Here is a 27,978-nt window from a genome sequence, read left to right on the forward strand (position 1 = left end):
AATAATTATTCTTTGGTCTAAATGAAGTTTATTAAAATAACATCGTCCTAAATGACATTTATTAAAGGTACTCTCAAATAACATCACCCTCTTATAGTAAGATCATCTCATAATGACTTCCTTTCATGATGACGTTTTCTAATAAAAAAAAGTTCTTTAAAACAGTGAAGCTTAAATATTTTACACAAAATAGAGTTAAGCGAAACGTTAAAATATAATTTCTAATCGGAAAAAAGTCATCAATATGTCATAAAATGATTTGCAGTTGATCCTGTGGTCAGGGTTAAAAAAGTTTAAATAAAAAGGGTTTTAAAAAAAATAAGGAATTAAAAAAAAAATCTTTTTAAAATAATATTCGCAAAATCAAATTATGTTAGAAAAGAATAATATAATAACAATAATAAGATTGTAATTGTATAATTAAATTAAGAAATATATATTTAAGGACATTATATTATCTAAAAATTTACTTCAATTAACTCTTTTGTTTTATGGTATAAATTATCTTTTAATTAATAAAATGTCTAAGTCTTGCTTAATAACAATGTCTAAGACTTTTAATTTTTTTCTTGTATCTATACAAACAACATAAAAATGAATTAAACTACTATATATACAAATTATCGCAAACACACACACACACACACACACACACACACACACACACACACACACACACACACACACACACAAACACACACACATTGTAATTTTATTCAGAATACCCTTTGATTTGATGTAATCAGGAAAATTAATTCAAAATTGCAAGCTTTAATAAGATTTTTTAGAGACAGATCAGTCAACTTTTTTTTTAAAGGGTCCCCAATACTTTGAAAAATAAAGTTTTTCAAAATTATGTCGTGTTAGGTCTCGAACGATGCGGAATTATAAAAAACTTTGAAAAAAAATCATTTTGTATAACGTTCATCATTTTAGATTTAATTGCATAAAACCTATAGTTTTTAATCTAAAAATAAAAAAGTGCAATCTTATAAGTTTTTAATTATATATATATATATATATATATATATATATATATATATATATATATATATATATATATATATATATATATATATATAAATATATGTAAATATAAATATATGTATATATATATATATATATATATATACATATATATATATATATATATAATATATATATATATATATATATATATACATATATATATATATAAATATCCCAGTGGGCGTGCGTTGTCCGGAGAACGTATTACGTTGTTCCGGATGACGTGTGCCCACTGCGGGATATATATATATATATATATATATATATATATATATATATATATATATATATATATATATATATATATATATATATATATATATATATATATATATATATATATATATATATATTTATAAAGGATTTTTGAGTAAACATCTCTACAAACGACTAAAAAATAGACTTGCTTATTCAAAAGCTGTTGTTTTTAAATTATTTAAATGATGATTTTTTTTTATTAAACTTATGCCAGAAGTTGTGACATCAAAACGAAAGTTTTACTAAATAGATATAATGCATGATAAATATTTTTTTTAATCATATATTTATATATTTGAAGTATTTTGTGCTGAAAGTTTATAATCAAAAGTATAGAAATAAACAGCATAGTCTTTTGTACAAAAAATTTGAGGGACCAAATTTTTTGTACAAAATTATGAATATTTGTATATTTATAAAATGAATATTTTTATATTTTTTCACATCAATTATTTTCTCATCTTTTTTTCTGTTTTCAATATCTTTAGTGCATTAAGTTTATCGGCTGGCCACTTACAGCTGTAGCAAATAATGATCACTAAGTAACCAAACAGCAAAATTCTAATGAACCGCTCAAAATGCTTAAATAGGTCAACTGCAAATCCACAACAAAAAATGCAGCCGTGGCGCATTGGTTAGAATTCTTTCTTTAGAACCAAGAGATTTAGGGTTCCAAGCGAGCTCTAGACGTAATTCGCATCACCAGTAAGGAAAGGTGGCGTGAACTTACAAGTTAAATGCTCTTCCGCGGTGCTTTGTGACAAGACCGCTAGGTCTTTTTGGGGTACCTAAAAAAAAAAAAAAAAAAAAAAAAAAAATGAAATAAAAATGTTTGCTGGGTTGTACAAAATTACTTAAAGTACTATTCAAGGTTATTGGAATGGCACATCGAGGTTATTGGAATGGGACTTCAGTAAAAAAAATAAAACTATAAACTATTTATTTAATTGCAACATCACTGCAGAATTTGCTAAAATTTAAACTTATTGAAATTACAAAAAAAAAAAAAATAATAATAAAAAGCTTTAAAACTTAAATTTTTGTCAATATTTGTTTTATTTGAAGTTTAAAGACAAGTATTTTAATGGCTAAGTTTATTTTATTAGTTTATATAGACATTAAACTATTATTATAGAATATACAAGATGGTTTATTTATATTTTTCATAATCAAATTACTTTAAAACTAAAAAAAGTTCACAATGAACAAATTCAATCATAAGGTTTACATACAAAAAATAATAAAAGTAACATAAAATATACAATTGGTAGATTAGGGTAATATGAACACCTTAAGCGATAATTAGAATTATTTCAAAAATAATTATGCTGGATCCAAAATTTTTGCAAATAAATAAATTTTGTGATTCCATCTCATGATCCACTCAGACTTTTGTGCAGCCGAAATTTTTTCTTAAAAACACAGAGGTTTTAAAAAATTAGCAAAAAATGCTCATATTACCCAGACCACTTGGTAATATGAGCACTTTACATTAGCTCAAAAAAATAACATTAAGTAAAAAAATATCAACATGACAATTAGAACTAATTTTTGGAATATAATGATACGTTTTTAACAAAGCTTATTATTAAAAGATCAAATTTTAAACCACTTTTTGTTGATACTATGTTTTCCGCAAAAAAAAATTTTTTTTCAATTTTATTAACTCAAACCTTTGAACGATAAAAATTCAAACTTTTTGAATTTAATTTACAGAAAAATATTTATTATTGTTAAAATATTAAAATTTTTAACTATGTTTAGTTTTTATTCAAAAAGCAATTAAAACCACTGCTGTATAAGGACTTTAAACTAGGTATTTTCAAATTACCCAGTGAGAAATGGGAGTTTAGTCATCCTTTTAAGACTTTTTAAAAATTTTTTATGAGTTTGCTAAAAATGATGTAAAATAAGTTTTCTTTAGAAAAAAGATTGTTTTCATACATTTTATTTATTATTTGTTTTGATTACTTGCTCACCTGGTATTTTGTCTGAAAAAATTGTTAATTATGAATCTGGGTGTCAAATTTATTTCTTAGCTTAAATTTCTGCAAAATTAAAAAAAAAAATCTATCGTTGAATCGTTTCACTGAGTTGACACAGAATTACTTGAATACAATCTACCAGAATACACAATCACCACAATCCACCAGAATACACAATCACCACAATCCACCATCATAAGGAATAAAAGTTACTATAACAGAAGCCACCAAATAAAGTAGAAAAATAAAACTAAAAACCATGTGTATTTTATATATGTTTTAACCATAAGTTTTTCAATATGTTTTAATTAATAGTTGTTCAATGAATAAATAATATTACGTAGTAAATACGAATCATACTTTAATGGTTGTAATTCTTACATTAAATCATAATTACTTTATGTATTAAATGTCTATTTCAGAAAAACAAACCAATTAAGGGCAAAAGTTCATTTTAATTTAATAAATATCACACATCATCATCATCATCATCATCATCATCGCCATCTTTAGTATATTTAGATTAACGGTTTTTTCATAGATGTATAAATACTTTCAAACATCTATGAAAACTCCGTTTCCCGTGCAATTAGGTGAACAAGCACAAACGATATATATTAACACTTCTCACCTTTTTAGAAATGATGGATTTTATTTAGCGTTATAGAAATAAAGGATTAGATGTGCTTCAAATAAATAAGAAATATTCTAATCAGCTTATAAAGCATCAAATCAAAAAACATAACATATAATTAATGTAGATTACAAGTTATGAGTTTTTAAAAACAACTCACATATATCATTGAAGAGTCCATTGTGATCTTATAGTTTTGTTTTATATTAAACATGCCAGTGATAGCTATTATTTATTGTTATTGATATGTTTAGAGCAGGAACCACCCAGGATGATGTCCGTTGTTTTTATTTAAACGGAATATCTTCAGTTTCTTCGTAAATCTACTAGATGGTAGAAATGAATTAAATGTTTTTATGACTACTTTTCTTTTATCTGTTATGAATTGTTGCAGAAATTTGCTTTATATATGAATTGTTGCAAAAATTTGCTTTATATATGAATTGTTGCAGAAATTTGCTTTATATATGAATTGTTGCAGAAATTTGCTTTATATATGAATTGTTGCAGAAATTTGCTTTATATATGAATTGTTGCAGAAATTTGCTTTATATATGAATTGTTGCAGAAATTTACTTTATTTAAATGTCGCTCTTCCGAAAATGCATACTACATTAGAAGAATACTTTTTGTATAGAACTTAACTTTCAACAAATATGTTTTTTTCGATGCGGTTTTGGTATTTTGGTAAGAATATTTTTTTGCAATATATATGATATATATATATATATATATATATATATATATATATATATATATATATATATATATATATATATATGTATATATATATATATATGTATATATATATATATATATATAATATATATATATATATATATATATATATATATGTACATATATATGTATATATATATATATATGTATATATATATATATATATATATATATATATATATATATATATATATATATATATATATATATAAAGTTATACTTATATATAAATCATACTTAATAATATCTATAATAGAGAAATTTGATAAAAAAGGGTGCTACAACATTAGTAATAAAAGAGAAAAAAAAAATTAAAATTTTTACTAAAGTATTTTTAAATGTTTAGAATTTTGTATTTAATACATTTTTTTTTTAATTTTAGCAACTTTTATAATTATTGATATTGTGAAAATTATTGTCTTAACAATTATTGTCTTAACAAGATAATATTCCTCGTCATCAGTTAACAAAATCTTATACAATAAAAAAACTTTATAAGTAAATATTACTTATGTTAATTGTAGTTCACAAATAATATCAAAGTAAATTTATGATCGATTAGCGTAATTATTTTTAGATTATCATACTACAAATAATATTTACCATTGAAAAAATAAAAAAATAAAAAAAAAGTAAAATAAGATAAAATTAACATCGCACAAGCAATGTAAATTTAGTCAAGTAAATAAATTGAACAATCTTTAATATCAAAAAAAATTCAAGCCTAAATATGCAAAAAAATTAACTTTTTTTTTGAAATTATAATCATGAGCCATATTATCGTATGCAGTTTTTGCTTACATATTTTTTTTAAAAAAACTATTTAAAAAATACCTTAGTATACCAAACAATCTTGTTTTAACTTACCTACTTTTTACAACAAATTGCAAAGTTTTTGCTTGATAAAGTTCTGTTTTCTTGAAACCTCGAGTAAACATCTCTTCTTTATTCCCAATCGAATATCATAATTTCCTTTTTGAATATTACGTTTCAAAAAAATTTACACTTTAATTAAATCTTATTTTTTAAACAACTTTATTTCATGACAACTTAAACAATTTTTTGAAAATAAAACTAAGTAAGATTAACTAAACACAAAATAAAAATAAAATTTATCGAATTCCCTGGAAGTGTTTTAATTTTTTTGAATGTAATAGTTTTTTAAGTAAAACTACACGACCAAAATTTCAGAACAACTTTCAAAAAAAAAAAAGCAAAAAAACTCGATTACCCAAAGTTTAGAACAATTTTCATAAAAAAAAAAGCAAAAAAATAAAAATAAAATAGAAAAGTCATTTTTTTAAGAAACAAAAAGTGAAAAACTTTTTTTATATTAATTGAATAAGTTACAAATTTTTTTAAATTAGTTATAAATTGAAATAGTCTATTAAGTTAATAGTATTTTTAAATTTAATAAGTTAAAAGCATTACAAAGTATTTTAAAAGTAATGATAAGTTAAAAGTTTTAATAATTTTAAAAGAATTAATAAGTTGATTGAAACTTAACGATTAAGTTTATTTTAGTTTAAATGATACAAAAAAAAAAAAAAAGATAATATAAAATAAGTTAAATCAATAAAAACAATGGCTCACATAATCTCTCTATGCTAAATGATACATACACAATCTATGCTGGTTACAATCAAAACTATTTGAAAAGATTTAATTTAAAATGAATATATATGTTAAAGTACAATTCCGCAATGCAATAAGCAGAATTTATCGAATAGTAGCAAAACTTTAAAGATATTTAACATATATGAAAATATCCAAACAATAAAATTTATAAATTAAAACACAAAATGTCGAGGTAAACAAAATAAAAAGTGGGTATTATTAGATCTTGTTGAGGGTGTTATACTTAATAAAATGCTTTTTAAGGGTGTTGAGTTTATGAAAAAAATTGTTCCATAATTTTTATATTCCCACAGAAAAGATTATGGGAATATAAAAATCATACTTGCTTAAACACTTTATATAAGTTGTTATACAAATAATAATAATAATAACAACAACAACAACAATAATAATAATAATAATAATAATAATAATAATAATAACTGCGTAAATCTTATATATAGCTTTGGTAGATTTGAAGCATTTTTGTTTAAACATTTTTAGTTTGAGGAGTCCCAAAGCTCCAGGTCTAAAAGAACTTTGAAGCTCAAGGAGAAGCTTCAAAGTTTAAACTCTTAGAAAGCTCCAAAATGCCCGCTCTATAGGAGCTCCAAAGCCTTCCAAAATTTTGCAATTATTTGGAAAATAAATGTAATTTACAGTTGGCGTATTTTTAGTGCTGTATTTTTAGATTTTTAGTTTGTATGTAGAACACAAATAACAAACTTTTTTTTGTTATTTGTGTTCTACATACAAACTAAATATGTTTTAATAGTAATGTTTCAAAAATAGCAAAGCAATCTAGGCACAAAACTAATGTTTTTTTTTAAACCTCGAGGTCATTAAAATTAAATTTGGCATTGAGAGAAAGAACATAAATGGTATATAAAATTTCCTCTATAACAAATTATCGAGGCACGATGCCTTTAGTATCCAAATAACTATAAAGTTTATTGCAGCAGAGAGAAGAGTCAATTTTACACCGAGATTATTCGATTTATCAAAATTGTTAACATTTCTAAAATAACTTTAGTTAAAAAAAATTACACATCATTTCAGTATATATACATTTATACTAATATATACATACATATGCGTATGTATATATATATATATATATATATATATATATATATATATATATATATATATATATATATATATATATATATTATATATATATATATATATATATATATATATATATATATATATATATATATATATATATATACTATATATATATATATATATATATATATATATATATATATATATATATATATATATATATATATATATATATATATATATATATATATATATATATACATATAAACAAAACTAAATATTTTTTACAGCTGTAAGTTTCATGCTAAATGAAATCATCAGGTAAAAAATCTGATTTTTTCTCGTGAAAAAATAATTCTGTACTAGAAAAAAATGCGTTAGAAAAATCTAATCTTTTAATTTGTAGTTGTCGAGCAAAAATTTGTTCTCATGGCAACATGGATATTAGTTCTTGGATATTAGTTCGCTTTTTTCATTTAATAATTCTTTGGAATTTTTGTACAACAAAATTATTAGTTTTTCGTATAAGCATTTTTATAGGCATTTTTAGTTATCGGTTGAACACGATGAAATTCAGCACCTTTTAAATTGTAAATTACGCGAAAACTACTTAACAGATTTTTTTTAATTTTTTGAAAAAATTAAGCTAATTGAATTATTTATTTATTTCTATAACTTTTTACATTTTTTATTGGACGCTTAGATAGAAACCAAATATCTTTGCGAGTACTTGACATCATTTGCTTGATCTTACTTTGAATTACTTTTTTTGAGGCGGCTATGCCTTTTTTCTTAAAATCTTTTTTATTTGTCGCTAATTTTTTGCTTTTCAATAAGATTCCTTTTATAATTTATAATTATAATTTATAATTGACCAATAAATTTCAATAACTCGCTTCTCAAGACAATTTGGAGGATTTGCTTCCTTAGGAACAAAATCGACGCCATTTTGTTCATACCATTCTAGAGACTTCTTGGAGTAGTAAATTGTTGCCAATTCAGGCCAAAATATTGTGGACATTTCATGCTTTTTAACTAATGGCAAAAGGCATTTCTTGAAGCATTCTTTTATATATAAATCTGCGTTTAAAGTTTTACGAGTAATGTATGGTGTACTTTTTAAACCACAAGAAATCAAGCGCTAAAAGCAGCTTTTTGAAACACGGAAAAGATACCAAGTATTTACTTTAATACTAACATGACTGAAGCAGAAAGAATTTTAACAAAGCAATTAAGGTCTGAAATGAAAATTTAAAATGGAAATTCAGACATAAACAACATTTTATTATGGTATAAGAAGTAGTAAAGGAGTAAAGTAGTAAAGTGGTAAAGTAGTAAAACCAAATAAAAAGACTTTTGAGCAATTTGAGTATAAAGTGGCCAAAAATAATAATAACATCCGAATATTTGAACGAACTGTGACCAATATTCAAGCTTTTAATACTAAAATAAATGATAATGCAAAATAGTCAGTTATAAGTTACAACTCAAATAGGTTGAAATGTTTATATACCAATGCCACATCATTTGAAAAAAGTAAACTACATGAAGCTATGATTGAAATTGAATTAAGTTTTCCAGATCTAATTTTCATTACAAAAACATGGTGGAATGATACTTCAGCAACAATCATACCTGGGTATAACCTTTATCGTAGTGACCGCAAGAATACCAGAGGTGGTGGAGTCTGTATTTATGTAAATGACCAAATTGATTCTTTTGATGTCAATAAGGAAGTATACAACAATAAATATGTTGAGCAGATATAGTGTACAATTAAAATAAGCAATGAATACATATTATGTGGCTGTATTTATAGACCAGGAAGTGATGATCTGGTAAACTGTCAAAACATAATCCATTAAAGATCCATTATTCCATTAAAGAAAGTTACAATTATTTCTCAAGAACTAAAATATATTCTGAAATTTTGATATGTGGTGATTTAAATTTTCGATCCTTGAATTGTATATGGAATTCTAGTTACGAAAGTGTCTGCATCGCAAAAAAAGAGAGATTCTGGAATGTATTGAAAAATGTTATTCTACACAATATGTAAAAAAACCACCATTCCAACGAGATGACACAAAATTGACCAATATACTAGACTTAGTGTTTACAGCCTCTCCTTTTCGTATATCCAGCTTGATGCACATGGATCCCTCGGGAAAAAAAGAGGTCATCATGTTTTACGTTTTAACTTTAATTATCAAGCACGTAATAATTGCAAAAATAAAAATATCACTATCCAGCGATTATTCGTGAAAGAATACTATGATGAATTTTTAAAATATTTAAATGGATTTAACTGGAGTCATGAGTTTACTAAACTTGATGTTGATCAGTGTTATAAAAGATTTCTTCAAGTTTGTGAAAATGGATGCAATGATTTCATACCCTCATTTATTCAAATAACAACTAAAATCAGAAGATCTCAATGGATGAATAAAGAATTGAAACACGAAATTTGACTTAAGCGTAATCTTTGGTATCGATACAAAACTTCTCATTTCAAAAATTTAGATGTAAAAGAAGAATATAAATTAAAAAATAAGTCAGTCAAAAAAATTTTTAATTCTGTATTTATAAACGAAAGCCTTACTAATATGCCTACATGTGAAAGTATAGCTGGAAAAATTTGCCCAACCCCATTGTTTAAAAAGGAAGATATAAAAAACGATTACTAAGTTTAAATATGCACAAGTCTCCAGGTATTGATAGAATTTGTCCGATGTTTTTGGGTAAATGTGCTAACAGTTTAGCTAGACCACTTTTCATGATATTTGACTGCTCATTTTTAAGTGGAACATTGCCTACAAGCTGGTTAAAAGCAAGTATTACAGCAATTTTTAAAAACGAGGATAGGCTGAATGAAGGTAACTACCGTCCAATTTGTTTGACCTCTGTTGTTTGTAAACTAATGGAAAGTATTGTAAAGGACACAATATTGAATCATTTAATTGAAAATAAATTAAAAATACCAGAACAACATGGCTTTGTTAAATCAAAAAAATGTGTGACAAACCTTCTTAAAACATTTGATATAATAACAGAATCGATAAATGGTGGCAAATGTGTTGATGTTGCCTTTTTGGATTTTTCAAAGGCATTCGATTCAGTTCCGCATTCCAGGCTGCTCTTAAAAGTGAAATCATTTGGTATTGTTGGAAAATTGTTGCAATGGTGTAAAGCTATCTTAGCAAATCAAAAACAGAAAGTTATTTTGGGACTATTTGAATCAGAATGGGAAACAGTTCGTAGTCGGGTACCACAAGGATCGGTTTTAGGACCCTTGCTTTTTATAATTGATATAAATGATTTAACACAAAAATTGAACAATAAAGCAAGGCTATATGCTGATGATTTAAAGATAATTGCAGTTATAGAAAAAAATAAAATAAACCACTCTCTACAATATGATCTTGGTATCTTATTTACCTGGAAAAAAAAAGGCTAATCAGTTTTAATAAAGATAAATGTAAAATCATGCATTTTGGTCGTGATAATCCGAAAAAAACATATAGTTTAAAATATGACGCTACTGAATCAGATACAATTCAACATGAACTAGTTGTAACAAAATTGGAAGGAGACCTAGGTGCTAGGTGTTTATGTTTCGGACAATTTAAAATGGGAAAACCATATTGAAATAATGAAAAGGCGAATCAAATATTGGGTATGCTAAAACACGCAATTCTCTATCCAGATGAAACACCGACGAAATTGTTATACGTCACTCGTTCGGCCGCACTTGGAATATGCTTTTCAAGTATGGAATCCATATTTTGTTAGGGACATAGACTTAATCAAAAGGGTTCAACGAAAAGCTACAAAAATTGGCTACAAATAAAAGGGAGACAGTTACGAGCAAAGGTTAAAGAAAATGGACTTACAAAATCTATTGAATAGAAGAGAAAACGGTGATCTTATCCAAATGTATAAAGTCCTAAACAAACATGATACTATCAATTGGCATCGTGAACCAGAAGTATTGCTTAGGCTAACCAGAGGGCGCAATCAAAGGTTGAGAAGGCAGTATGTTCCAAACTTCTTGCCGAAGCATTATTTCTTCACAAACCGTATAGTTGAAAATTGGAATCGTTTGGAAGGTGATGTTGTCGATTCCATTTCAGTGATTAATTTTATAAACAAACTTAATAGATTAAGCGAAAAAAAACGCTGTTAATATCTAACATATACTGTTGTTACATTCTTTCTTGAGACTCTCAAGAACACAGCTTCAATTATTATTATTATTATTATTATTATTATTATTATTATTATTATTATAACAGAGGGCGTGTGGAAAGTTAGATGGGTAAACCACAAGCAACCGTTCAAAAACAAAAAACTTAAAAATTTAACCACGCTTTCAAAAAACAACACCCAATTTAACATGGCCCATTATAAAAAGCACCCCAAATTTACTAAAATCCATCGAGCACTCTCCTGAAGATAAATGCAAACCAAAATACCTATAAATATATATATAAATATATATATAAATATATATATATATATATATATATATATATATATATATATATATATATATATATATATATATATATATATATATATATATATATATATATATTAAATTATACTAAATGGGATCCGGCTTTCATCCAAACAGCCTTCTTATTAGAAGGACGTTTTTTTAGTAGAAAAACGTTATTTCAAAGTTGATGAAAAAAGGGAAAAGTATGGGTTGTTTTTAGTTAAATCAGGTTTAATATTATCTTTATGTTAAACGTTTTTGCAGGTTTACAAAAATATATTTATAAAGTTTTAAAGATATAAACTAATTGTTTACTAAGGGGTTGGTGACTAAGTTCCTCTTCTTCTTGCCCAAGGAAGTACATAATATCAACATTAATAATAAAAGTAATAATAACAATAAGCTAAATAAAAAAAAACTTCTTTACATAAAAAATAAAAAGAAGATCATTCTCTTTTATGTTAAGAAAATTTTAATCATATTTAATTTGTAGTCAAAAAATTTGCAACTTTTAATTACAAATATACGACTCCCGCTTCCGAAATACATTATTGGATTTAATGGTTAATCTGATGATCCGATAATATGACGATTACCACGGTCTCACGCAACTCTTTTTTTTTGTTTGTTTTTATTACTCAAATATGTTTGTTTTTTAATTTCAACATTTTTTTAATTGTTTGGATTTTATACATCACGCTCAATAATTTCGTTTTTTATTTAGATTATCTGATAAAAGGAAATGACAACTTTAATAGATTCATCATTTTCAAAGTGAATTTTTCAAAGCAAATTTTTAATTTGTAGTTTATTTTTTTAAATTCTTACTTACGAATTATCAAAATTTAGTTTCAAATCTAAAAATAAAAACTGTAAAAAAAGTATAAAGTATATAACTATATAAAAATTTTTTATATAGTTATATACTTTATATAATTATATAAAAAATTATTTATTATTTAACATTCGTAAATAGAATGTTAAATAATAAATAACTTGCTAGACTTTAAATTGCTTTTTATTTGCTCTAATTTATTTCATTATAATTCTATAATTATTTCATTATTATAATTCTATAATTATTTCATTATTATAATTCTATAATTATTTCATTATTTTAATTCTATAATTATTTCATTATTTTAATTCTATAATTATTTCAGCATTTGTGCTGTACGCGGTGTCACGTGGTGTCGTAAATTTATTAGAATTTAAAAAATATATTTCTTATCTTTTTAAATATATTTTTTTTTTAAAGTTTTAATTTACCAAATTTTCTTATACGTCAAACACTCACTTTATAAATATAATGTTCTAGTCCTGAAAAACGAAAAATTACGGAGTACATAACTGCAAAACAGACTTGCAAAACTTACCAAATCCGAATTCGCAATAAAACTTTTAATATTGGATTAACTAAAACTCAATCTTATTTTTAAGTTTTAAAGTGAATGAAAAAATTGTTTTAACCCTATATATGTGACTCAAAATTCTGTTAAACTTTATTTTTAATGGGACCTTGTTGATGGCTTTAACTTTGAACAACTTTAAGTTTTGTAACCATAAAATAAAAACAAATATAAATATATAATTTATAATATATGCATAATAGGTAATAGTAGTATGAAATAAACAATAATAAAATAATAAAAATAATACGCCTAAAATAATAGTGTTATATAATAAATAATGAAATACAGTCCATAATAACATTATATATATATATATATATATATATATATATATATATATATATATATATATATATATATATATATATATATATATATATATATATATATATATATATATATATATATATGTATATATATATATATATATATTTGCAGAACCTTTTTAACAAAAACTTTATCATCATTGAAAGTAGCTAACCCAACCTTACTTTATCAACTAAAGTAAATCCAGAAAAAAATAAATAAAGTATTGATTCTATTTAGTATTTCTCTCTCGCAATTTTGATTTAGAATCCTTCTCACATTAAAAGAAAAAAATTAGGAAATGCAATATATTTGGACTAATTAAGTTACTAAAAGAAAAAACTGTACAAAAATCCTAAAAAAAAGGAGCTTTGAAAGAACTTTAATTGCTAAAACAGTTTTTTTGATTTTTCAAATCAAAAAAAGACGATTTTAAATCATGAAACTTAACCAAAAGACACCATTTTAAAGAACCTAATAACTTTTTTAATTAGCTTAAGAAATTGAAAGCTCCAAATAATTGCATTTACTGAAAACTGCATGTACTTAACAAAATTATTAAAATACATTTAATGCGCCACATCTAGTAAATTTGCAAGCACCAGCGTTATATGTTTAACCAAATTTGAAACATGGTGTTGAGTTTCTTTCCGAGTTTGATAATTAAAACATATATATGGCGTAATTTATTTGTAAATATTTATTTTAGTTATATTTACAATATTCTTGAAACAAAGTAAAAATATATAAAAAAATAGCACCTTTTTGCTTCAGGCAAACATTTTCAAAGGAAAGTAAGCTTTATATAATCTTGTTTGCAACCTTCTGTCAAAGTATTGACTCGACGGATTCATAGTAAAAAAATCTCCATATTACAAAGATAGAGATTTCTGATTTCTTATTTTTTTCACAGCAATCATAAATGATTTGGTATTTAATGATTGTACAAACCTTCCTATAAAGCTCAAAGCAAAGTGATTTAATGCAAAAAGAAATCAGATGAAATATTTTTCATGTTTCATATATTTTGGAAGCTCTACAGTGGAGTGCACAGAGGAGTGTTTATTCCTTGTATTTGTAAAAGCAATGCTAATGTGAACGTTTTTCTTCAAGTTGTGTTCATCGACGGTAAAATCTTCAATATTGATGACAAAAAGAAGACTTTGTGTAAGTATCTAATTTTTGTGTTTGTTTACACGTTTTTATTTTTTGTTATTGTTTTAGAAAATTTTTAAAAATGATTTACCTTAAACATCGTTTTTTTTTTGTTTTGTTTTTTTAAAAAAAATGTATTATATAATAGTCTCAGCAAAACATAAATTGTGAATAAGTATAATAAATTTGTTAGCAAGCCATATATATCTTAATTTAAGAAATCTGTTTGGCCTTCTACGAAGACATTCTTTTTCGGTTATAAAATTAAACACTTTTGACCGCATCTAAAATCTTTAGAGTCCTTCCTTGGTTTTACGTCCAAAGATTAATTAAAAAAAAAAAAAAATTGCGCTTTTTTTTCACAGATTTTGCTTCAACTTTAAACTATAATTTTTTTTTATAAATCGAATATAAAAGTAAACTTTGAGTGAGTATTAAATCGTTCTAACAAAAAATGATTGTTTTGTGTTAAACCATGCTCTGAAAAAATAACATTGCATGAAAGTAGTAATCGATTAACTTGCTTATCTATTTTGTTTGCTACAAATGTAAGAAATTAAAAAAGTACTATTTAAAAAATAAAAAAATAATAATTAAATAAAAACAATATTTACTAGAATAATGTTTCTAAGGTTTTTAAACTATTCTTAACTAAAGCATGAAAAAAAATAAAGAAATAAATAAATAAAAAATAAAAACCATTATGTCGTCATTTTCAGGTAGTTTTTAAAGATGAAGTTTAAAGCTTAACAAGAAATGGTATTATATAATCAAAGTGATCATACGCAAAATTCTTGGAAGCAGTTCAACATCTCTGCCGAAAACGACGGTAACTTGACCGATGATAAAATAAAATATTCTCACGAAGTTTTATCTCTATTTCATTCAATGTATGTTCTAGTGATGTGCTTCGGAATATTTGGAAACTTATTAACTTGTTCTGTTATTTTGTTAAAAAAATCGATGAGAAGGTCTATTCACTTTTATACTTTCAACTTAGCAGTTTGCGACTTAATAATACTGTTTGTTTACGTTCCAACACAAATGGTCTATATTCAGAATCAACTTAATTGGACAATGGGTTTTGCTATGTGCAAAATTGCGTACTTAGTACTTCCAGTATCTTTATTTAGCACCATTGGCACTCTTTTAGCAATAACTATTGACAGAACGCGAGGTTTAATTCAACCATTCAAATGGCGTGCAGATTCAACACGTTATTCTAAGTTTACTATTTTAGGTGTTTGGATTATATCTTTGATTGTTAACATTCCTTTGTTTATTATATCAGAAATTAAAACCAACGAAGAGGGCGATCTTGTTTGCATAGAAACCTGGCCTAACGCATTGTCAGGACTAATTTATTGGAATTTTATGTTTGTCTTATCATTTGCTATACCTTTGCTAATCATAACAGTTGCACATATTGTAATGATTTACATTGTGGTGAAGGAAACAGACTCTAAACACAGAAAGCAAAACCAACGTATGATAAGTATGCTTGTAGCATTAGTGTTGGTTTTTTCAATTTGTACAGGATATCAACACGTTTACTTTTATATGATAGAATACTTTAAAGATAAAATGAAGCTAACTGAAAAAACATGGGCTTTACTGTTTGGATCATCAAACTTTGTAGTATCATTACAAGCTGCTCTAAATCCGGTCATTTACGGCACCTTACGTCATGACTTTAATAAAGCCTTCCACTACATATTTTTAAAGCTTTTGGTTTTTCTCAAACTCCAAAAAGAATTACCAAGAGATTTTTTCTCTACTAATTCAACTATTTCAAGAAGAAGTTTAAGAGACACTTTTCGACGTACAACTTTTAGGAGGTTGGTTAAACGAGAAATTCAGTTTGAAGATTCTCCTCTTGCGCCTAGAGTTACTGAAAAACCGTTTGAAAACTCAACAATGCAAAAACGATATTATGGTAGATGCTTATTAAACAATTCTACATCCAAATACATACCAATAGCATGCAAAGTGGAGGCGGTTGACCTTCAAAATAGGAAAAAGAAAATTTCTAAAACGTTAAAAAACAACCTTAGCACGTCATGCATAGATAAAAACGATTCCAAAAAATATGCTGATAAAAAATCTAATTTAACAATTATTAGCATAAAAGATGTTGAGCAATTAAATTGGAATAGAAATAATGACCAATTACAATGCTCAACCTCGTCTAGCGTTTTATCGAGTACTTCTGAGGGATCTCCTAATGCGTTTAATTACGATTTATTCAATCCTTCAGACAAAGGTTTTTCAAACATCATCCGTAATTACCTAGACAATAGCGAAGAAACAAAAGTTTAATTAGCCACATAATTGTACTTGCAAATTTTAGATGAAATTGAAAATTGTACAAACAAACGTTTGGTTAATTATCAAAACTACAAATGCCCGGACAAAGAGATTCATTCAAATAAAATCTTATATTGTATATATACCTTATACATAAATCCTAATATTGATAGTATGTAGATATTATTCAACTTGAATATATATATATATATATATATATATATATATGTATATATATATATATATATATATATATATATATATATATATATATATATATATATATATATATATATATATATATATTTTACACAGCTATTGTTTTTTATTGATTATTAGATTTACCAGAACATTTTAAGCTTTTTTTTTCTGCGCATATTTTGCCGTTAAGAAAAGTTTAAAAAATCAATCTAAAAGATATAAATTTATATATACATGCCTTAGGCAAAAAGAGGATATATTTAATCTTAGTGTCAATCCCCTTAAAGTGAAACTTTTTTTCAATTACTGTGTAACAAACACAAGAATGCAACAAACTTGTTTTACTTTGTACAAAACTTTTGTATTTATTACAAAAGTTTTATTATTAAGTTTTTATATGATAATATAACGTTATATTATCATATAAAATAACTATAAAAAAACAAAGGATTTTAACTGTAAAGTTTTTAAAGCTCTTACTATAAATCTTCGAGGTTTAAATATAGTAAGCGGATACAAAGAAGAAACAACAAAAAATGAACATAATACAGTTTTCTGTGCGTTAATTATAAATTATTGCGTATACAATATATAAAAATTAGTAAATTAACTTATATTTATTAACTTATTTATAAATTTTATATATTAATGTGTTTTAAATAACATTAGTGCCATTTTTGAATTTTAAACAAAGATATATACGTGATAAAGGATTAGTTAAAAAGTATTTTAAGTTTATTGAAAAGTGTGTGAGAAGTATACAGCATTTGTAGTAATCCTCTAGGAGTAAACCTCTCTAAGAAGTATGCAGCATTTGCAGTAATCCTTGGTAAAAATAAAGCTGAGTTAAAAATGTAAGGAAATTTACTTAAACCATTTATATAAATTAAAAATAAAAGAGGTTGTAGAATTGGTTTATAAGAATTCCCCCAGATAATTAAACTTGATTTTTAAAAGTTAGATTTATTGATAAACTTAAAAAAACTATTAAATAAAGAACCATTAGACGTCAGTTTAATCCCTTCAACATTTATTTTAATCATTATGACGTCATTCAGTCACTATCAATATTTTGTCATTAACATCAACAAATTACTCCAACTGCTCTTGACTTTGGGTTTTCCGGTTTTTTTGTTTGTTGTTACTATTGTTAAGTTTTAAAATTTCTAAAAACTTGTTTGAATGAGACATTGAACTCTAGATCCAATGGTTTGGAGTTCAAATCTCGCTCTGTGTCGCAAAAAGTGAGAGAAAAAAAAAAAAAATTTTTAAATAAATTATTTTGTTATATCTATTTTTATAATTTTTAAATGTTGCATTAAAGTATCGTGTTTTGAGAAAAATATGATACTTAAAATGAAAAGTGCAAACACCTTTAGATTATCACCAGTTTTTGCATAATAGAAACAAAGTATCACTTATTTTTTGATTTCAACGAAACAAGAGTATCACTCTTTTTTCGATTTTAATTGCAATGATTGGAGTTCCTTTTGAAGTTATTATCAAATGCTTAAACAACGAAACAGGCGTAACTCATGAGGTTTTTTTAGATTGAAAAAAATTCGCTAAAGCGTTTTTATTATTTTCCCCAAAAATTCCTGTTTATTCATCATTGACCAATTATTGGCTAATGATGAGTAAACAGAAAAATTGTTATACTCATTTACCATACACCACAAACACATTATTTTCTCAAATAACAACTTTACGTTTTAACTGCTTAATGTTTTTTTCCTTATCTAAAAAAAAGTGTTTAGTTGCTTGTTTCAAAAATTATAGATTGCACAATGCATAATGTGCTCAATTCAAAATGTGTATAATGCGCAATATGTACCTATGGTTTTTCACTTTCAAGAATATGTAACGCAAAAATTCAACTCTAACCCTGATAAATGCTTTCAAGTACCTTTTTATGTCACTGTAAACATTTTGTCCTCATCAAAAGCGTTTTTTTGAGTTGTCCTGTACACATCGAACTAACCACCATTGAGGCCATTGCATAAAAGTGTATGTATATTGGTAGGGTTGGCGCGAGTAGCTGTTACGTGGGAGAAGGAGGGGCGTGCCATTACAACTTTTGCTGACTTAAAAAAAAAAAAGTGCTCGTTTTTTAAAATTTGCCGAATATCTTATCGACATTTGCCGACTGACTGTCTAAGTTTACCGACTAACTTGTCTGAAGGTTCTACATTTGCCGACTGAATTGTCAAAAAGGGTCAAATTTGCCAACTAAATGAACGAAAAAACCATTGATGGGGGGTCACACACCCCTTCCGTCCTCTCTCCTCATCACGCCGGCCTTGTATATGGGGTAGGGTTAGGGAAAAAATACTAGAGATGCCACAAATATTCAGAAACTATTCGGTATTCGGCGTATTCTGCAATATTTTATAGTATTCGATATTCAGCCGAATATTGTAAACTATTCGGCCTAATACGAAATACTAAAACCTGAAAAAATTGCATTAGGAATAGATTATATTAGTATTAATAACTGTAAATAATGCAATAAACAGATTAATCAAATAAAAAATATATTACATAAATAAGATTCTATTAATAACTAAATTTTTTTTATTTAAAACAAGTTCAATTCTTGAAATCTATCAGTGGTAAACTATTATGAATGAAAACATCTTTTTTTGCCTTTTGTTGATTGCAAACGATCCCGCTTTTCCTCGTAAATTATACTTAGCTGCTCACTATACCCACTACTACCTGGAGATGATAAATAAATCTGATCAAATTATGCTAGACTTGGATATTGATTTGCATTAGCTGACCACCATTTGTAAGGGTCTGCTTTCCAATCTAGGCAAACAGTTTTTATAAATAAATCAATTTCGTTTGCTGTTGAACTTTTCTGTTCGATATCTTCATCTAAATGCGTGTTTTTGTAGCGACATCCTCAAAACAGAAACTATTGTGCTTTTCATTTGTTTTATCATTTTCATTGACACTTTTTTCTTCCAATGTGGAGTAAGTCATCATCTACTAGACGCTTCAAAACTTTTTTTCAGAGCTTCTAAAAGAATTTTCTGTTTTGTTCTTTGTGTTTTTACTATACCCAAGAAATTAGTTTTGAAGCGCGGGTCAAGAAGAGTTGCAACAAGGTATTTGTCATTTTCATTAAAGTTGAACCGCGCTTCAAATTCAGATTAAAGCAAAGATCTCATTTTTAATAAATTCTCTGTGCTGTCTCTTTCTTTCTCAGGTATTTTAACAAAGTGACAACATATGGAATTTCCTCCGAAATGCTAGAAATAACCGAGCTGGTTATTTCTGTAATTTCTTTAAACGGTATAAAAAGTTTGATACATTGTTCCATTAACTCCCATTGAGCAGGTGTTAAAATGTTTAAGAATTATGATCAGTTATGTACAACAAGCATTTTGCTCTAATTATCGCTCCAATAAATAGTATATTGAATTCCTTTGTGTGCATGCGTCTTGTATTAATTGGTGATCTAAAAGTTTAAGTTCTTTGCAAATGCATTTTAGTTTTTTTTTGTGCTATACTGGAGTGGTTAGGGGTGAATAGGGATTGTTAGCGAAAGTTAGGGATGATTAGGAATGGTTAGTGGAAAGAATGGATGACAATTAATCTTGAAGCAGCTACCATCTGTGATCTTTCGATTTGAGATTTTACCGATACATTGACAGCCAGTTGTAGTAAATAAATGAAACACTTGACCGAATCATATTCTGTATCTCGTACACCTTTTATCATATTGGTTCCACTGTCATGGAAAAGAAAATTGATCTTGCTATGTAAAATATTTCATCTTTCTGCAATAGTATTGAGTTCTTTTGCGATATTGGTACCAGTATGTGAACCAAAAAACAGCTTTATCGCTAAAACAGTATTTTAAAGAATAAAATCTGGAAATATCCAATGCACAGTAAAACTTAAGAAACTTTGGTTGTTGTGCTGACATGTCTACATGTCAGATGTCACGGATACTGCTGTTGCTTTTGAAATACTAGCATAAATTTTAGTGCAAATTCTATTAAATATATTGGGGATAATTTTCTCAGTTGTTTCGGTGCAACAAGATATTTTGCATTGCGGTACCGCCTTTTCCGTAAGCGTGTTTAAGTCAACTCGTTCAACAAGTTTGATGGTTCGTTATCAAAGTTTCTCATATTAAGTAATTATATTTTATTAATTTTAATATTAAATATTTTATTAATTTTAATATTAAAGAGTCAACTAAGTGTTTTCTCAGAATGGTTATTTTGAAGATGGTTTTTCAGAGAAGACTTAAACTTATAAGTTTGAGTACTCTTTTTTATTTCCAGCAACAACTTCTCTGAAAATCTTCAAAGTAAGCATTCTGAGCAGAACGCAAAAATGTAATTAATAGCAGGTTCTTTAACTACTCTCAGAGGTGAATTTACAGGTGTGTGTTTGAGGGAGGAAGGGGTGAGAGGTTTCCCTCTCCACCTCCCCAAAGAAGGTGATTTTCAAGTTATAGTCGGTTTTTTTACAAATTTAGTCGGCTGGTTGGGTATTTGACACAATTTAGTTGAGTAAATTTTAGTTTTGAGGACCTTTTTTATTTTTGAATAAAAAAGGTCCTCAAAACTAAATTTTACTCATTTTAAAGAAGTTAGTCGGTATTTTGTAAGGGTTTACCCCTCCCTCATTTTATTCGTAGAAGTGCGTCTGACTACTCTATAGAGTAATTAAAGAACCTTTGTGTGTGCAAAAGAATAAAAAACAGACTAGCGTAAATTATTTGTTTTATTAAAACATATTTAATTAGCTATAATATACGTAATAGTTTTATTTGCTTTCCTTCCTTCTCCACCACGCGAGATCTCGCTTTTACCCAGCAAACAAACTGCTAATTTATTGTCTTCCCAATTTCATAATATTTCCAAATAGTTGATTTTTTATTAAAAAAATACTATTTTCAAAACTTTTTGCAAACAAAAATTTGAAATAAGACAGCTTTTGTTACTTATTGCAGTTTTTTTTAAACAAAACGACTTTTAAATTGGAGAGTGAAGCGGAATATTCTATTATGGTATATATATATGGTATTCGGCAAAATCACTTTTCGTGGTATCTTTAAAAAATAATGCTTTTTATTGAACACTTTTTAACTTTTTCAAAATTTGTTAATAAGTTATATAAAAATGTTTAATATATATGTAAACATATAACAAAAATAAGTAAAATAAATACTGAAAAATATTTTTTTCAAATTATTATTTATTTATCTATGCTTTGAATAACGCATTTTGTCTAAATTCCGAAAGCAGCAACTTTCATATTCCGCGTTTTTTGGACGCACACCGATTTTTAAAAATATTGTTGTTACCTGCTGTTGCATTATTTCCGTCTTAATCTTCCATCTTCGTTACTGTTGCATTTATTTCCATTTTAATAGCAACAGCAGGAAATAATAAATTAGATACATATTGTTATTATATTTACATTCAATTTATTTTTAATTTTACCAATAAAATTGGTTCTTTGGTACCTATCATGTAGGTAAGAACAGGGGCGTTGCAGCGTCTTAGGCCTTAAACGCCGATTATGTAAAAGTACCAAAAATGATTTTTTTTAGTGGCACTAAAACATAATACGTTTGTTAATATCTAAAATAAGATTTACAATTGATCAAATAGATATTCCTTAGAAAAATTTACTTTTCTTTACTGTTTTGTTTTCTAAAATATTTTAATAAGAATTTGAACAGATTTCTTTATCGAAAAAATAAAAAATTAGAGTCAAATCTCATGCAATTAAATTTCTATTTAAATGTTTTTAATTTAAATTTCTAAAATTAAGAAATATTTATTTATACTTTAATTAATTATTATTTTGATTATCATACATGAAAATGAGAGTAATTACCCTAAAAATGGGTCAAAAAAAAGGGGCCAAGTTTCTAAAATCATTAATGCCGTTAAAGCAAATTAATAAGATACAATCCACCACCACGACCAAAATTACTAACATAATAGGGATTTGGGGTTGAATTCTATCTAAATCCTTTTTTTAAATTTTTGTTTTAGGTGCCCCAAGAAGACCAGAGCACCGCGAAAGAGCATTTAACTAGGAAGTTCACGCCTCCTTCCTTACCAATAGCGCAAAATATATCCAGAACTCAAACCCTGGATTTCTTCTTCTAAAATAAGCGCTCTAACTACTGCGCCACGGCCGCTTTATATCTTTAACTACTTATTGCGAAACAAGACAATTTAGTTCAATAATGATACTGCTGATTTTATTTTATTTTGTTAATCAAGAGAATAACAAATGACAAAACATCTTTAAATTGCTAATTAGGTAAATTTGTGTACCAAATCAGTTTCATCAAAGTTAAGTAGTTATTGCCTAAACAACGAAGGGTATAAATAGATTCGAAGAATTGGTGAAAACTAAGAAAAAAAACGTAATAAATGTCAATTTTCTAAATGCGATATGATAAATGTCAATCTTGTTTCTAAATGAGATAAATATCAATCTAACTAAACAAAGGCTCTAAAAGTATTAAAGAAGAAACATTTAACCTTTTGGTCTTTACAAAAATCCATAGAAAAAATGATTTTTGAAAACTTACCCAAGTTAAACGACTCTTACAAAAATTTACCCTAGTTAAGCGACTCTTACGAAAACTTACCCTAGTTAAACGACTCTTGAATTAGTAAACAAATTTTATTAAAAGGCCTTTTTTTTTGTTTTCATTTTTTTGTTAAAACATTTTTATTATAATAAAAACTTTTTTTTTAATCAAATTTTTTTTACATCTGTTTCTGTGTTGAAAGGTTAAACATTTAGCAAGCTGGTTAAACATATTCAGCAAGCTGGCTATTATCAGAGTTGTTAGCAAGACCATAAATAGCATGGCAAAGGCCACATGTTCCAAGGCCAAGGTAAGATCAAGGTCAAGAGATTCAAGACCAAGGCCTCCGCAAACGTTTTCAAAGCGAAAGACTTAAGCTTTGGCCTTACGTTAAGAGCAATTGTTTACAAAACTGCAGATAGCATGGCTGTGACAATAAAACCACGAGTTATGAAACTATATCAAGATTATGAATAGAATTTGAAGAAGTTAGTAAGAAAATATATTTAGATAATATGAAAGCCAAAAACAAAAATACATAAAAATAAAAAGTAAAACTTATATTTTTTTGCTTAATGCTGACAACCAATTTTAACATCTTTTAATTAAAAATATGTTGATATTAGTTGTTAGCGTTAACTATATGTCAAAAGCATTAACTATCACTATATAATCTATAAGTCTTCGTTACATTTTAGAAACATTATAGTTTCAAGCAACGAATCAGACATACGAGCTCTAAGAGGGCGCATTTTCAATCCACTCTGACAAAAGATGCGCTTGACAGGAGTTGACGTTTCAGGGACACAGAAATACTTGTCAAATATTTAATTCTAATTTTTGAATATTGTTTTATTGTGAACAGTTTTTTTTAACAAAAACTCTTTTCGATTAAGTTCTAGTGATTTATTCGTTCAAAATAAATCACAAGTTTTTTTATAACCTGGAAAATAGCTTTTTATTTCTGGTAAAGAACTTTTAAATCTGAGGTGTAACACTATTTTTAGCAAATGTCTAAGTGGTTTGTAGTGTTGTTTTTGAGCAAATCTTTGAATTGTTTAGTGACTAAATAAAAGAAGGATAATAAAACTATTGCTTATTGGTTCAAAGTTTGATTTATAAATAAAGTTATAAAAAAAAACTCTATTAAAAATACTTTACAAACAACTTTTTTGAACAGATTTAGATTGAATAAAAACAGTAAAAATAAATAAAACTTTATGATAATTTATGATTTAGATACAAAAAAACTGTTTTAATTTAAAAAACTTTTAAAATTCTGTTTTTAATTTCAAGAAAAGTTCACGTGTTTAAATCTTTTTCAAATTTTGAAATGTTTAATCAAAAATGGTAACTTAAACCGTGACATAAAACACAAAATTAAGTTTAAAGTCTAAAGCTTTCAAATAATCAAAAATAACTCTTTTAAATAAAATCAACTGTAGTATACAGTAGTATTTACCTGGTCATGTTATTAACAAAAAACTGTAGTTTTTTGTTCTCACTCGGAGCAAACTAAGCTCAAAGGTAGAGCTCATCAATCAGGATTTTTGTCAGAATAAAAAAAGAGGATGAAACTAATTTTTATTTTGACCAACAATAATAAACGATAAGATTAGGTCATAGGAGTCGCTTCTTTGCTAGAATATGAATCTAAGACAATTAAATGAAAAAGATAATTTGAAATTGGCCCTGACTCTGAAATAAATTTACAACTAGAAGAAACAGAAACAGATCAGAACAAATGTCTCTTAAGCTATCCTAGAAAATAATGTGATGTGAAACATGACCAGGTAAATTGTGCCGCCAATCGCCTCTGACAAAAAAGCGATAATGATTATGCTAGCAGTAGTCAAAGCTGCAGGAGGCATTTCTAAAGATTTTGACATATCACGAAATACACCTTGGAGAACAAGAATGTAAAATCTTTAAAGGTTTGCAGAAAGTGGTGCAGAAACATAGAAACAGAACTCCCACAATATGATGCATTGTATTTGGATGGTAAACCGTTGAATGATTTTTTAAAATGTTATTACCCAAAAGCCGAGCTGGCAACTACATTCGAGGAGACTACTTCTTGTGATTACAACTCTCTCACAACTCTTTAACTCCGAAACATAAACCCTGGCGAACAAGCTCGCTGCCTACGTATAAAAACAAGTTTAGCACAGTATTACCAGTAACGGAGTTATGATCAAACTCGGAGCTTCTTGCTTACAAAGCGATCGTTTTATCACTCCACTGCCAGCCCACTTATGCCTAAATACAAAGAAAGTTATTAGATGTTCCTTCTCTAGCTAAGTTAGCAAGGAGCAACTCAAGCTGAAGCAAAGCTAGAACTGCTATAAATTTGGGTTTTGTCAATGTTCTAGTGTTTAACACAACTGCTAACAATAGTGTTAGATATAAAGGAGCTTCTAAGTTAATGGAAAAATATCAAGTATTGATATTTTTCCATTAACTAAATATCTATAAATATTGATTACTCTACCTATCTTTTCGTCATCACATTTTAGAACTTGTTGATGATGCTGTAGAAATTGTTGTTTGGTGCCATTTTAGGTATTAACAACAAACTGTTTAAAAACTTTACAGATACATGGTCAAAGTTGGATAAAGATCAACCAGTATAAGCACTGGGAATTGAAAATAAATAACTGTTGAGCATAAAGTTGTCAGAACTTACAGACTTTTTATCTTGAAATGGTTGAACAACTCTTTTCAAGAGATGATTATCTTGATCCACTTTTTTATAGTTGCAGAACAATTTACCCATATAGTTAAAGTTGCCAACGATACAACATGGTGTTTTGCCAAGTCAAAGTCGAATTTTGCTACAACCACCACAGCTGATACTGAGGACTTGTTTGTTGCAGAGTGTAGTAGTAAGTACTGTGTTACTGTGTAGATACTATAGAGTTTAGTTGTAATAGGTTCTGACCTTTTCAAGCTCTTTATGAAGATTTTTATGTTTTATTACACTAGATTACAAATTTACTAAAATATATGTTTTTTAAAAAACTTTTTTAAAATCTGTTTTATTGATTATTTTAATAATCAGTAAATAAACGTTTCAAATATTTATATAAATGTTTATAAATAAAATTGTCTATAGCTATATAAATTAATATATATATATTAATATTTAATTATGTGTTGAAATATTTGTTTGTTTTTTAATTTTTTTGTTAAGTTATAAGTAATTAAATTTGTCATAGATAAATAATAGTATTTGCCTTGTTATGGTTAAATGGAGAATTTACTGATCACTTGCTAATAAATGATTAAACATGATAGAATTTAGTAAAATAAAAAAAAGATATCAGCAAATATTTTGTAAAAACCAACATTTTTTTGTTGGTTTTTACAGAATTATATCGATTTGGTTATTTGAAAAGTTTAATAATAACTTCAAAAAGATTTGTTGAAAGTTTGTTGCAAAAAGACTTTTTGTTTTCTAGGATGCAAAAACTAATGAAAATATTAAGGTGTTGGCACTTTTCATTTTAAAACATTATTATTTTCTCAAAGTAAGATAAAAGTCCATAAAATTAAACAATTAGCAAGAAAAAAAGCCATACTACTTGCAGTCGCGTATAATTGTCTTTAGGGGGTAGTCGAAACTCAAGATTCACCAATTCGTGATCGTTTAGAATCAAAAAACAAGAAAATATTACTTTATTATGTTTTTATGTAGTTTAACATTTCTTAGGTGATGGAGTTAATGTACTTTAATGCATGTTCTGAGTGAAAAGGAAAACTCAATCTCATTAGTAAAAAAAGTAGACAGTGACAATTCTTGAAAAAAAAAGAGAGGAAAGAAGGGGGGGGGGGGGAAATCTTCCATAATATTATTTGTGGTAATACTTACAAGACCATGTTTGCATTTATCTTTTGGTTATATTCTAAGCATTTCATATTTAAAAAATCGTAATACTAAAGTAACACCTACGGATAACAACCAATAAAGTTAAAAAAATTTAAAAATTTTAAGTTAATAATATTTTTGAATTGAAAATGAAAGAGTAAAATAAAAGACATAGTTATTGGTTATTACTTTTTCTTTAAACAATTTTTACTTTTACTTCTTCTTTAAACACTTACATACCTTTAAATAAATTGCAAATACTATTTATTTATAAATATTATGCATTTATCTAAATCGTCCAGACAATCCAGATGTT

General features: G+C 26.2%; 2 protein-coding genes across 2 annotated transcripts in view; both read left to right on the plus strand.

Annotated features, from left to right (window-relative positions):
• The first annotated feature begins 3,853 nt into the window (after window positions 1–3,853).
• Window positions 3,854–27,978, plus strand: part of LOC124806361 (neuropeptide Y receptor type 1-like) — a 46,516-nt gene continuing 22,391 nt past the window's right edge. The window contains exon 1 of the mRNA XM_065801066.1: window positions 3,854–4,593. The gene's annotated coding sequence lies outside the window, so the exon portion shown is untranslated. The remainder of the gene's footprint in view (window positions 4,594–27,978) is intronic.
• Window positions 14,073–17,199, plus strand: LOC101234754 (somatostatin receptor type 2). The gene is made up of 2 exons (XM_065801067.1): window positions 14,073–14,718; window positions 15,426–17,199. The coding sequence occupies exon 2, from the start codon at window positions 15,463–15,465 to the stop codon at window positions 17,023–17,025; it is 1,563 nt and encodes a 520-aa protein (XP_065657139.1). The 5' UTR covers window positions 14,073–14,718; window positions 15,426–15,462; the 3' UTR covers window positions 17,026–17,199.

The sequence above is a fragment of the Hydra vulgaris genome, chromosome 07 (genome assembly GCF_038396675.1).
Source record: "Hydra vulgaris chromosome 07, alternate assembly HydraT2T_AEP".
Lineage (NCBI taxonomy): Eukaryota > Metazoa > Cnidaria > Hydrozoa > Anthoathecata > Hydridae > Hydra > Hydra vulgaris.